Raw genomic sequence first — 15,446 nt, 5'->3', positions numbered from 1 at the left:
AAATTCAATAATTATTTAATCCGTACGAGTTGAATCAAAAGTAACTTTTGTTTGTTTTTTTTTTCATTAGACATTTATAACATTATCATATTAAAAAGTTGTGTATTTGACTCTATCATTATTCTCCTATCTTTTAGTCTAGTCAATAAATACCTTCTTCGTAAAATGTGATTGTTTTAGACTGAATGAAACTTTCGTCAGTCTGGCTAACTTGCTCTTCAGACTGGATAGTTCCGTTCAAATAAATGTAAAGGTCTAGTCAAGTTCTGGCGTTTCTCGGCATAAATCGATGTCGATTTCGATCGCCCCAGTGTTGGTTGGCGTATTAAAACAAAACATCCAAGCTCAATAATTTTTTTGGTTGCATGCAAACCACAAGGTTCCCTTGCTACAGCATGCGGTGGCGTATTGTCGTGCATGAATGAAGAATGACGTTATTACGATAAACGTGGGCAGTGGTTTTTCGTATTTTCCTCCATTAGGCGGTAAATAATTGATAGTGGCGTATTGAATAATTCTCACATAACCATAATTATAGTGGCGTAAACTGGTCCAATATTATTTCTAATAGATTGACATCAAAGTCGGAAAATAGTCCCGTTCCCGGTGTATGTTGCCTGTTCGCTGTATTTTCCGGATATTAGTAGTCAGCGTTTAGCATTATTGTCTTATTGTCATTCCCAAAGTAATAATGCAATTTTTCAATTGAGATGTATCAAACAACCGTTTGATATAATAATAATTTTACAAGATTTATAATTCAAGACCTTGATACATTTAGAAAAGTATTTCGTTAGATGTCAAATGAATGTATAAAACCTACATAAAGCTCTTAGGTACTTTTAGCTCTGACCTAGACCTCTCCGCCTTGAACTGATACCTACTTGACAAGACTTATTGGACTTCTTTAAAAGCTTCCATTTAGTCTATGCTATTGAATATGGAGCGAAATGTAACATTTGAGGAATAATTATGAAAATATTTTTGCTCTGTAGAACATTGTATTTTATAGCATATAGCTTAGAAGACTTTTACATTTGAATTTTTGCTTAAGTGTCGGGATCGTGATGTATCTTATTGCAAGGGCATTCGTACAGTGAAGGTTTATGACTGGTATTCGACTTTATTTGTGTATCAATAGCAGCAAGATTTGTTTGATCGTAGAACGGTGCGCGGCACATAGTTGCGTCGATCCGTCCGTCCCCCGCGACTTGATTGTGATACGCGGGAGCGCGGAGTGCGACGCACTGACTGCTGTGCCGACTGCGGAGTTCAGACCGGCCAAACAGCCAGTGCCCGTAAGTTCGTACGATAGTGAACAGTGTCCTCGCGACGAGCGCAAATCTCGTCTTTCCGAAAAATCACTTTTTTCTACCTTTTTTCGCGCGCATTTCGTCAACACAATGGCAGCTACTGAAGAACTTAGTGGAATCCTAATGAGGAGACAGGCCATAAACGAAAAATTAGAGGAAGGTGTTGAGGTCAAGCCCAAATATAAATTCGTGAACGTTTATACCGAGTTTCATGAATTCTCTAGGAAGGAAATAAAACAATACGAAAATACGTTCAACAAGTAAGTTCAGCCTTATTTAACCTTCAATACATTTTCGAAAGATAAATTATTTATAATGCGTGCTTTGTTATTAGACAGGTTACAACCCTGACAGGTGTTTGTCGTAGTTGTTTTAGTAAAGCCAGGTTGTAAATGAATTTGCTAAGATTTATGGACTTAATTACCATGGAAATAACTTGTCTTAACTTTTAATTAAGAAAATTATTTTTTGTCTTACTTATATCTTGTAGTTTATGAAGTTAAACAATGTAAATGGGCTGTATTCAAGACTAGTTTTACCTTATACAGTTATACAATACTTACCTTAACCTTCTTAAAATATTTATAATAGTACCCCAAACCTACCAGTAAGGACATAAACATACGTACCTATACAATATCCGCCTAACTAAAATTAAAACAAGCTAACTTATCCGGTAAGAGTCACGTACAACATATTATAATAAAAGTTCCAAACTTTATGGTTTTATCCCATTCAAATCGTTTACTTTTCTATGACAGCTGATTTTTAAACAAATCCTGCGGCGTTACATTCTTTGCATTAAAAATGCATGTTTTATAACCACGTCTAAGTGAAAGTAGTAAAAGCACAATATTAAATTGATAAAACTATAATAGATGTAATTTATTAAGTAATATGGTGAATCGTCGTGGGAGACTCTGTGTATGAATAGGACGCGAACTTATTATGAGAGTTATTATTCACTTCATTATAACTTTCATTTATCTTTTAATAAGATAACCGTGGATTCACACAGCGATTTATTGCAATTTGACGTCTTGATTGTGTATAAAATACACTTACATTCATTATTCAGGTCAATAATTAAATATTTAACGACTTTAAAAGGAATACTTTTAAATGTAATTGTTTTTTAAGTGAGGGTAATTGTTGAAACTTATAACATTCGCCTTCTTATGTTTGTATCAATTTAAACTACAGCATCCATAAATATATTTGTGCGTGACATTCAATCTAAATGTCCCCGAACTATTATATCCGTATGAAATTTTTATGGGCGTCAATTTATCAAATGCCATAGACATTAGACATTATGATAGGAGCTCCAGTTCTGCTTATATTTCATATTTGGTTTAACTTATAAGATTGATAATATATAATGTAAAAGTTGCAAATAGAACACAACGTAGGCGAAGTCATAATAAACCGCAAGGTACATTTTAATGTATCTATTCGTGATTCAATTTATTTCATTTCATTAAACTTTTAAGAGCTTTGGAAACCGCAATTTTACAAAACGTCGGCGTAAGCGACCCGCATAGTTATCATTTTCGGTAAACCATTTGTACGTACCTACTATAGTTATAGGTATGTATTATTATTGTATTACCCAGACCATATTCCTTGTCGGCATTCATTAAACAAAAATGGTTATTGTTTGCTGTTCGTCAAACAAATAAATACCGCATCATTCGTTACAATAAATAACAATAATTAGGTATGTACTTATGGAATTGAAAAATATTTTTTTATTGTGCATTCAAACAAACATTTCAGTTGAAATTAAGGCTTTATATTTGATATACTTAATTTACTTGGGAGATGAACTTTAAAAATGTTGTCCCCTAATCAACCCCGAGAATTGTGTTGAAAAAATACTTACTTAAAATAACTATACAAGTATTATCATTTTATAGTCTTATTATGCGAAGTGCCTAATTAACAATGTCAAGCAATACACTCCACGGAGCCCTTTTACCCATATTCCATTTTGCCCCTAGATCATTCGTTAACGGGGGCCTGAGGCAGTTGTCCTCTCTGATTAATAGATGATTAAGCCCCGCTTTTACATAGTAATTATAGAGTCCAAAGAATTTTAAACAATATCTTTTTAACCAACCTCAACGAAAAGTAGGAGTTACTTAATGTATGTTGTAGGTATATATTTACTAATTTCATTGAAATGACCTATATTCGTTTAATTAATCCATATTGTGTAATTAATCCTTATTTTATTAGACTTAATGGTAATCTAAAAAAAATCTATCCTTTAGTCTTTTTCTAACGTCACCAATAAATCGTACTTATAATTTAAATATTATTATATTAAATATTAAACTTAATTTGAAATATTTTATATGATCTGATATTTATATGATATATGATCGTATAAACGCGAAGAGAGTTTGTCTGTATACAACTGCAAACTTCAAGAATTTAAAGTTAGAGTCAGTTTATTGTAGAAGGCCAGGTTAGTATATGTATTTTGTATTATTAAGTTTGAGTATAGGTACTTTAAAGTTAATAATACAAAATAGGAAGTCCACTGAGGATTAACGTCAAGTAATCTACCGTACTGTAGGATATCAGGCGTATACAAAGAGATACATATTACATGATTAAAATTTAGCGAAGGTGAAATCGCGAGGCACATCCACCATAAAATATTGACTATATCATGAAGTGAGGTTGAAAAGTGCCCCATATGGTACCTACTTTCATATTATCTATATAAAATATTCTAAATGTGAAAGCAACCCTGTCTGACTGTCTGTCGTTCTTTCTCGACCAAACCGCTGAACTGAATTTGATGAAATTTGGTATGAAGCAAACTTGAACTCCAATAAAGGACATATAGATATATATATTTTTTGCCGGACACATGTCAAGCTAGGGGGATGTTGTAAAACGCGAGCGAAGTTGGGGCGACTACTAGTTTTCTATATACATATATCATTGAAATGTGCCAAATCATTTATGACGCAGAACTGAATAAAGTATTGGAAATTTAGTAACCAGCAATATGAAAATATGAGCTATAATGTGAATCAGTAAGTTATTTTATTAACGTCATTTATCTGACATTACACAAAACGAGCAATTGTTTTTATACCCTTGTATACAGCAAGTTTGCCTTGAAAGGTTTTTATTAATAAAACAGCGCGGTAATTGTATTTATTCATTAAATATTACTTATACTCTTCTTTCTATAAAATATAATTTTATTTTATTTTAATAAGCCGTTTCTTATATTTTAACTAAGCGTAAACAAAACAAAAAACAAAAATAACTGTCAACGCCGATTCATTCCGTTATAGTTAATTGTATTGATAAATAATTGATATGTTTCGGTTTAGTTCATCATCAACGTCATTCGTCTTCCGGTTCCGTCACTAATTAATCGTAAGAGTCAAAAACGTGATTTGACTGATTCATATAATTTATAATTCAAAGTTCGCGGTATATTGCTCATTTTACGTATAACGTAAAATACCTGTTTCCTTAATAATATATAGTGTCAACAATTAGTCATCAGTGTCTCATTCTTGCGGTTTATTCATAAACTCCAACACGCACATTCATTTTACTTTTAGTATTTTACGTGTTTGTACTACAAAGATTGGTTTAGTCCGCTAAATAAAATAGAGCTATGTTTTTTTTATATTTATTTAATTCATCAAATTGAACAGTTTTTGTTATACTAACCATTTGATTATTAATTATTTTGTTTATATTTTATACATAGAAGGTAACTTGTCTAAATATTATAATATATAAATTTTTTTTAAGTTGTTTGTAGCTACATATATATTTGGTTTAATTATAGTTAGGTAAACCTACAATTTCTCACAAGGTTATCTACGCTATATATTATACACAATAAACGTCAAATAACTGTTAGGAATCTAATCAAATTTCAAGGAAATATGATAGCAGTTCCTTGACCATGTACGGCATTTGTTATGATAAATGCACTCTTCGTGAGTTTAAAATTGATCGGCGTGGGGAGTAAGTGCGACTGTCGAGATATCAGGCGACAAAATCAATGACGGCTGCCCGGTATGGAGGTGACCCGTGACTCATAAAAGTCACCCGCAGATTATTTAATTTTATTCATTTTAATGTTTTAAAATTATTCCCTGATACGTATATTACTGTTTTATTAAAAGTGTTGGTACCTTGATTCAAAAGGCTGAATTTGATATGGTGTTTGTTAAGTTATTGCTTTTTACGAATTATGATAATATACGAGACAATATGCTTAGAGGAAATTGATTTTATCGCTCCTAGACAGGAAGGGGGCGTACTGCTACTGACCGTATTGATAACCATCATCATTGTCATCATGAAATTGGTCACTTAGTTACGTATTATACATAAGTGTTATCAAAAGTATGACTCTTCAATTGTAAAATAAATTATGAAATTCAAAAAGTTATGATAAGTATATAAATAGTATAACAAAGCTTAAATAACTATGTATGAAGTATAATTCGACAACAAAAGAAGCTATATAATGCTATTGTAGATTATATGTGAATTAATCTACATTTAAACTATTTCTGATCCCCTCTGAAGCTTCCCGTAATTCTGCAATTTTTCACTTATGATCTTAAGGTCATTCTTTTTTTAGATTTCCCCTTTGATTCGTTTTATTTCAAATATATACTTATATGTAACATATAATATTGAAACACTTGTATATAAGAGTTAGAATAACGTAGGTACCTAAAAAAATACAAGTTAAAATATGAAGTCATACTTAAGTTTGAAGCGAAAATGGTTAATCGGCTGAATTTATCTATTTTGTTTTGTATTTTTTTAGAAGTAATCGGCTTTTTATTGTTTTAATAAATATTGTTTTATTACCATGTCAGATAAAATTGTATCAAATGCGATTACTAATGTTTTAGGTCTAGCTAATGCTGTAACATTCTTGTATTATTTATTTCAAAACATAATTGTTAAAGGGAAATAATAAGAATACAACGATCTTCTCGCCTGAGCCATCTTCCATTACATTCAAATATACAACTATCAATAAAAACTTAATGAAATTTATAAGTTATAAATGTATCGTTACGAAGCTCACTTCAAATATTTAATGTTTTTATTTATTAACTACATACATTGTCATAGATAATTCATTGAAGACAATTCTTGTTTACTTTGGAAATTGTAAACTGAAGCTAATGTACAGCAATGAAAGGTTATGTGTCATCAATTTAAAATACATTAAATCAATGCCTCATGCAAATATGCATCCGTAACTTTCTCTCATAATACATTTATTCATATTATTAAATAGATGTTTGTGCTATTTTAGATTTATCTCTTTAATGTTTATTTTTTGTTAGTCGCTAACTACTTGTACGGGTTTCAATAGCGAGTTTTTGAACTACGTTTTAATATTTGTGATTAGGTTTTCCTATATTGTATATTAGGGGTATAACTTAATGAGGGTCAAACTCTTAAATTCAGAATGACTAAACTTGATAATATGTTTCGTTTGGACACCTAATATAATCGCGTTTATATAAAGTAACTGTCCAGAATTATACTATTATTGTAGATAAGGTGTCTTATCAGTTCTATGTATTTTTGCCCAATAGGAGATTAACAAACTCCATTTGGTGATAAATGGTTATAATATACATGAAGTAATTCAAAAGTTTTCATAGATTTGGCACGAGTACAACCACACTTTTATTTCAAGTTATTTTGAAGAATTGAATTTACGAAATTGTTCTGAATGGTATTGCGGTCGATAGAGCTATTAAAAAAATAGGAAATTCAATGCAGCTAGGTAGGAAATAAACAATAATAGTTTGTTGGGAAATCGTTTTGTTTCAAAGTTAATTCGTTTAGTTGTTATTTTGTAATGCCCATTTATGTAATCTACATAGATAAGCATTGCGAAATTTCAACTAAAAAAATATAAATTATAATAATTAATGTTTAATAACTATTAAACATTTATTTTTTTAAAGTGGTCTTTATAAACAAACTATTTCCATGTAATCAAAATGAATATCTACTTGTCTTGTTCCCGTGATTGGATTATCTTAATACTTATTCATACCGGAACTCAGAAATGATAAAAAATGTTCTATTACGGTGGAATAACTTCCTACCTTCTACTTAGTCTTATTGCTAAAACTGTCTATCATTAATTATGCTAATGTAATAGACACCTATCTTGTCACACATCATTAAACTTTCATATAATTTGTATACGTATTATATTACAGTACCTATCAGTTATTTTAACTATCAATTAGGTTGTATATGGTTTAGTATTTGTTAATTCATATTATGTCACACACAAGAGATATTTATTCCTTTTTTAAACGTACTCGTTTTTGCGCATTATCAGTAATACTGCCGCCGCCCGCCAGTACTACTAACCAATTGTCTCTTAAATAGTATAGAAACGTAATCGTTGCCAATCATCCGTTTTCCTATTCTACTAACACAACTATCCAGTATCCAACTTATTCTATTCTTATAGAAAAAGGGTCGAAATATAATCGGGATTGTCTCGTATAGTACTACACTATATTATCAATCGTAAAACAGTAGCTTATTTATATTTTATATGGTTTATATATTAAACGTCACACCGATTGAATCTAGGCTAATTTATCCATTTAAAAAATATATATTACTAAAATCATATCCAGTTTCATAATTCGACCTTGCATTTACATACCTATCTAAAATATCTATCACAGCTCTCAATGAAATCTGCACTGACAGGTACATAAAGATTATGTAACAGTTTTAAATAATAACATCAATATTTAATCCGTTAAATAGCCATTAATAAACATCTATTCCTATTTACTTCTCGTTTCACATTTTTTATCCGGCTATGTGACAATATTCGACTAATACCTAAGCATTGTACGATATAAAATTAGCGAAATCGTCCACATAATCATATAATTTTCAATCTTAATAAGTAATTTATAGTCAATGATGTTATTCTTACCTACAAATTTCATTTAATAATTGCTACATTTTGAAATAGAATTTGATTTGCAAATTCAGCAATTAATATGCAACATATTCAAGCAAAAATGTATGAATGTTTTTATTTGTTCCTGTGATATCGTTGCCTGAGGATGTGCACTTCGTTATTCTAGATAGTAGGGCGATTCCATTTCATTATCTTTGACCTCGTTTGCTTTAGCACCATTGCTTATTGGAGGTTTTTTTATGACAAGACTAACCTAATTGGAAGATCTAACGAATGTATATTGTACATAGTCTAAAATTAAGACACGAATTGCCTTTCAGTGTGATGAGAATTTTTGTAAATTTCGAAGAATACCTTAATGTGGACCAATGATAATTGAACATTTGAATTACTTTGACATTGATTGACAAAAAAAATTGACTTGTATTTTCTTTTCCGATCCGGTGCCTCTATATCGAATAAAAGGTTTGAGTTTGATTCGCTTAGGATCAATAGTTGTTCCACTGATAAATATTCGAAAGTTAGGCAAAGTCTTGTTTTTTTTTTGTTTTCTCTTGTTGAGTGTTTTACTACGTTACTGAAGTGCATATATGATAGACGTAGCAAATTCCATCTCTTTTTAAATTTCAAATGTCAAGTTATGCATTGATAAAATCATTAGCCGAGATATTATATATGAATAAAGTTTGTTTTGTGAAGGAAGATAATATTTAAAAGGATAGAAGATGTTAAAAAAAGAATAGATGACAAGTGTGCGCTTATATAATGTCACGACTCCCGCAAAGAATTCCTTGAATAATGAATACACAAGGAACCACGTTTGGGGCATTCAGTTAAAAATACAACTTTTATCTTTTCAAAATATCTTTTTATTTTCGTTCTCATTCTTTACGAGTGCTTTTGAATTCAAATTATGCAACGTAGCTATGAAATATTTGTTCTTTAAACATTTTCGTACCAAGTCTAAAATGTTATATTCATGCTCAAGTAAATCTATGCACGCATTGTGCAGCACTGACATGAGCAATATTTTTAAATTAATCGGCGTCGGGCATGGATATTGTTCAGTTATTGATTGTTACGAATTCTAATCGCCTCGTCTATTGGCTACACAAGCTATAAAAAAAGACCTCAGTTTTTTATATCCAGATTAGGCTATTAAAAGTTATTGGAGTATTCTACCAAATAATTTTATTTGCACAATACCCGGGTGTCAGGAATTTGACAATTTTCAATTTCGTGAACAAAAATAAAACATGAAGCTCTTGATCCCGTGCTTAACCTATTTCCGGTGTCGGAGAAAATAGAGTGCGAATTTGTTTGTGCACACATACTCTTGAGCTCTATAATATTACTTCCACATCTAGCTTGTCTCTTAAAATAAAATGATTAATTTATTATACTTTATAAAATATAACTATACCTCTTTGTTGATAAACATGTCAAGATAAGAGTTCTTTAACCATGTAAAAATCATAAATTAGTTTCTTAACCTAAGAAGTAGGTATATGTGTAGCTAATGATTTATATTTTTTGAGAAAATTACCTGCCTGCTTCTATTTTTCCTGATAAGTTGAACTTCGGAGCCTTTAAGAGTAGAGCTTACAGGTTTATTTTGGATGGATACTACCTTTGTCTTTATCTACACTTTCCATCCAGGTGAGATGAAAGACAAACGCTTATACCATTGAAATATGTATAAAAAATATAATTAACCGGACATAGGAGTATTAGAAATTTCTAAAACGTTTGTCAGCATACCAGTAGGCTATCCGATCCGAAGACGGCTATCGTAGTGTTTTAGTGGGTAGGAAACCAACATAAGCCTGTTCTCCCCATGGGTATCTTTATAGAGATTACCACATCGTGAAATTAAATAAATAAAGAATATATCCATGTTGAAGGACTCTGTAGTAATAATCAGTACATAGTGTAAGTAGTAACAAAAACAGTGATCATTATACATTTTTATAACCTCATAAATTTTTAAAGTATCTTTATGTCCAAGGTAAAAATATGACTTGCGTTGTAGAAAAATATACAAGTTGTTTTTTTTATAATGTATTCTATATCGTTACGTGTATTTGTAGTTACGTGGTTTCAAGGTACCTACACGCGTTCTTTGACATGGCTTGCCTCGAGACAATACAATTTGTAATCCGCAACTAGCGTTACGTTTTGCGAGTGAATGCATTTCAATAGCGTATACTTTGACACAATGTACATACATATATCTTTTGTGTAGGTTGTTGACATCACTATTCTATATGGTATACAAAAGAATAAGTATAGTATGAAAGAGAACACAAAAGCAGCATTGCGGTTAAATTAAAAGTTGAAAACTTGAAAATCTTATGCATTGTTTTATGTCGGTAAATCGGTCAAGTCAGAAGTGTGCAGTGAAGAGTTATGTTATTAAATATGCCCAGGTTTGTTGCAGCGAGTTTACACTAGGTACACGTGTATATTATATACTCCAATAAACTGTTCTTAATAAACTTGGACGTTAGGTGACGTAATGACTTTTATCGTATCTACCTGACACATTGTAATATTTGTCGTGGTAATAAAATAATGTAATTGTCACTGTATACTAAACCCGTAATGGAAAATTGTTATTGCATCCCTATGCAAACGAAATTTGTGAAAATATTTATATAATTGATTAATAACATTAAACACACGCCTCAGTGGATAACAATTCGGTATTTAATTATTCTGCATTGAAAGTAAAGATAAACTCAAATATAAGATACAATATCGTGAAAAACACTCCCTAAAAGCAATCATTTTGATAAATCTGTTATATTATACTATATCAAGTAAGTCGTTAGGTAAAAGGTATTAATAATACAATGTTATCAAATTTAACAATTTGGATTATGTATTTTCACGTCACATAATATCGTAAATTTCGATTTTATATATTGGGGTACATACGATTACAAATGTATATCTACATATCTATACAAGTTACATATTATGTAGAGTTGTTTTGAGCGAAAGTTAATATTATTGCTGTACTGCCCTACAAATATTTAAGTTTCCCTTTACCCTTGTCTAAATATCTAGAATCCCTTACCTACTTATAGAATGTAGTTGGGAACAGCTTCAATCCTGTTCATATGTTACGATCATCTATAAAATGGAACGGATTTGCTTTAAAGAAAAACATAATCGGGTCGGCGCATGTTAATACATAATATGGCTGATACGTTATTCAAATTTATTATATTGTTTTCGACAAGGTGATAGTCTACGAATTTAAATTAAACAAAATTTGCATACAAAATATTGCTGGTTGTGTAAATATTTAAGTTTGTATATAAGTTATACCTGTTCTTTGATTATTCAAATGTTGATACTTAATACTGGATCTTTATGCTAGGGTTTATTAAATACTTACTGAACAAATAGAAACTTTTTAGTTATGGCAATCAATATATTTAATAAGCCAACAGATTTATTTCTGTAAAAAAAAAATTATTAGGGGTACTTTTATAAGGACTTATATGTAAATAATCAAAGCAAATAAGAATTGATTATTTACGTATAGGTTGTATTTAAAATAAAAATTAAAAAAAATTTTAATAGGCTTGTATTCAATATCATCAATCAACATGCAGTCCACGCGTATAATACTTTCTTTATCAAATAACTTGCCTTACAGCAGTAGTAACGGTTCTCCAGTATGGAAATCTGGATAGGTATTTGTTAGGTACCTAATGTTTGTGGCACATCATTCTTAGTCACATGTAAATAATTATATAAAATTACGCGTCTTGACTTTTGACACATCACTCAGTATGAATGCGATTAAGTACGTGACTATCCACTGTATTTATTTATGTTATGATAATCACCACTCTTTGATATATTTTATTGTAAAAAACAAAGAGCAAAACGGGTATGAATCATATAAAAAAATGAATGAGATTTTCTTTTACTATCGCATTTGTCTTAGATATACTTTTGTTGTTGGTGTGCAATTTTATCACGATCGCATACCGGGCCAAGTGATATTAGCCTACGGAAGTTTCTCTAAAAAACTAACTAATTAGTAAACACACATATAATTACTAGTCGTTCGATAATATTTTATGACCATAATCAAAAAACATTTTTTTAATAACATAACATTAAACTGCCGAATGAGACTGTACGATTAATATTGAATTTTAAAAATGAAAATAATGGGGATAGAAAATAGTAGGAATGAAGGTACTAAAATAATATGCCTTACACTTTTGCACTATATTTATGCTGACATTCATTATTATGACTGTATCTAAAATATTTTTATTTGTATTTAATAATTAATAATTGATATGCAATTGTTGTTTCAGATTCGATGAAGGTCAAGACGGGTTTCTGGACCTCACCGAAGTCAAACGTATGATGGAGCGCCTTGGAGCTCCACAAACACATCTCGGCTTAAAAGCTATGATCAACGAAGTCGATGAAGACGGCGACAACAAGATTAGTTTTAGAGAATTCTTGTTGATTTACCGGTTAGTTAATTTAAAAATACGTATATCGTTACGGAAACCACCTAGCAAGGATTATACTATAAGTCTGTATGCTAATTTTATATATGCAGTTTGAAAGCTTAAAGCTCAAGCTACCTACGTAACGGACAAGTAGATTAACGTAACATTCTTTAAAAGGCCTGTCTGCGAGCGTTTCTCTCGACTGGAACCTAATGGAAAAGTTATTGATTACAGATTCAGGGACGTATATGGCTACATAACATTAGTTCAATATTTAACTTTCATTTTTTTTGTCTAGTTTAGTGAAACTTGCTATACGATAGCGGTAGTTGGAACATGAATAATAACTAAACAAATGCCTGTTTTCCTAATTAAATCCTAATTTATTTCATAGATGCGACATATATTTATCTATAAGTATTTTACAGACAAAAAATATAGATCTAAAGAAATATATTTTAATAAACTTTCCTGATATTTTTAGAAAAGCACGAGCGGGTGAACTTGAGTCAGACTCCGGATTGGAGGCCTTTGCGAGATTGACAGAGATAAATGTTGATCAAGTAGGTGTCAATGGAGCAAAGAACTTTTTCGAAGCAAAGATTGAGGAACTTGCAAAAACGAATAAATTCCACGACGAGATCATTCAAGAACAGGAGGAAAAGCGCCGCGAGGCTGAAGAGAAGGCCATGCGAAGGCAGAGGTTCAAAGAAAAAACAGCCGTATTTCAACAGTAATTAAGGCGTAAAGTTAAGTTGTTGTCTATCTAGTCTGTAAGCTGTTACCACATGGCTTTAGAAATGTAATCCAATGTTATATATATAAAAGTCTAGGCAGATAAGCAACATTTATGTATTATTTGTCTAACGCGTTTTAACTGCCGTCTAATTTAGGCATTTGTTTTAATCATTTATAATTATAAATTAAGATATTATAAATCTTGTGTGTCAAATTTAACGATTTTATTTTTAGTTTATTGCTAAATGTTAAAGTTTTCCTAACACACTAGATGTAATATGTTATATTAGTATAATAAAATAGTGTTATCTAGGTACGGTTAATGTTAAAATGTTTCTATTGCTTAAGAGCAATGAAAATGTGTCCGACAACAATATCAGTTAAATTAATCATTTAATAATAAGATCACTCACACAAATCATTGTTTGCGTGTTGAACATGTGAAACCAGATATTTAAGTAAATTGTGATGAAATGTTACTTTTTAAATATATTTAAATAAACATTTGTATTAAAACGCTTCTTTACTTAACTAATGTCATTGAAATAATAATTACCCGCCAAAATTACTAAGTATATATTATTATTGTATACCTACGTATAGGTACAAACGGTTGAGCTGAGATGGCCCAGTGGTCAGAAGGCGTGCATCTTAACTGATGATTGCGGGTTCAAACCCAGGCAAGCACCACTATATATATGTGCTTAATTTGTGTTTATATTCATCTCGTGCTCGGCGGTGAAGAAAAACATCGTGAGGAAAAATGCATGTCTAATTTCATCGAAATTCTGCCGCATGTGCAATCCACCAACCCGCACTGGAACAGGGTGGTGGAATATGTTCCAAGCCCCCTCCTTAATGGAAGAGATGGCCTTATCCCAGCAGTAGGAAATTTACAGGCTGTTACTTTACAACCCGTACAAAAACCGGAAATATTTAAAAATCAACCGCCGACCTGTCTGGCCATTAAATCCTTTAATTCATACGTGTTTAAAAAGATTTACGTAAATGAAAATATAAACCTGGACACTAGTCAATAAATAAAACTAAATGTATTAATAGAACAAAATCAAAACAAATAATTATAATCGGGAAAAGGAAATTTACGCGTGGAATCAGATTAGCGTGTTAACATAGTTGTTTTAAATTGATTGTTATTTTTTTCATTTGCTAATAGGCTATTTGACAATGCGAAAAATAAATTATGAATTATTGTAATCAGTGTATATTATGAGTTTAAAAATGGTTATTTACTGAGGAAAGTTAAAAATAATACTTAATTTACTCAAAAATCCATAAATAAAAATGCATTTTTTCAAACGTTTTTCACGTGACACAAAACGCTCCTGATTGGCCGGGCTTATGATGAAGTCACTTTCTTGTAAACTTTGCTTTTCTACGTGTACGTATATGTACCACAGATTTAAATACAGGAATATGACGTCACCGACCCCATTGCGGCGCCATATTGTTCAAGTAGCGTTTTTGCGCGCTATTTAAATATGGAATTTTTAATATGATATTTTTCGGCAAATATGTATTAGAAATAAAAAACACAATTTTTACTGGGTTCCTTAACTTCTACTACAGATGGCCCAGTGGGAGTCGAGATGGCCCAGTGAGAGTCGAGATGGCCCAATGGTTAGAACGCGTGCATCTTAACCGATGATTGCGGGTTCAAACCCAGGCAAGCACCGCTGATTTATGTGCTTAATTTATCTTTATAATTCATCTCGTACTCAGCGGTGAAGGAAAACATCGTGAGGAAACCTGCATGTGACAAATTTCAAAGAAATTCTGCCACATGTGTATTCCACCAACCCGCATTGGAACAGCGTGGTGGAATATGTTCCAAAACTTCTCCTGAAAGGGAGAGGAGGCCTTTAGCCCAGCAGTGGGAATTTACAGGCTGTTGTTGTA

The 15,446-nt window shown here is 31.1% G+C and overlaps 1 protein-coding gene across 1 annotated transcript; it reads left to right on the top strand.

Annotated features, from left to right (window-relative positions):
- The first annotated feature begins 1,091 nt into the window (after nt 1-1,091).
- LOC124536732 (EF-hand domain-containing protein D2 homolog) lies at nt 1,092-14,042 on the top strand. The gene is made up of 3 exons (XM_047113311.1): nt 1,092-1,573; nt 12,645-12,809; nt 13,273-14,042. The coding sequence occupies exons 1-3, from the start codon at nt 1,107-1,109 to the stop codon at nt 13,523-13,525; spliced, it is 885 nt and encodes a 294-aa protein (XP_046969267.1). The 5' UTR covers nt 1,092-1,106; the 3' UTR covers nt 13,526-14,042.
- The last annotated feature ends 1,404 nt before the right edge of the window (nt 14,043-15,446 follow it).

This window comes from Vanessa cardui, chromosome 17, assembly GCF_905220365.1.
Source record: "Vanessa cardui chromosome 17, ilVanCard2.1, whole genome shotgun sequence".
NCBI classification, from domain to species: Eukaryota; Metazoa; Arthropoda; class Insecta; order Lepidoptera; family Nymphalidae; genus Vanessa; species Vanessa cardui.
This window is presented reverse-complemented; position numbering and strand designations above follow the sequence as displayed.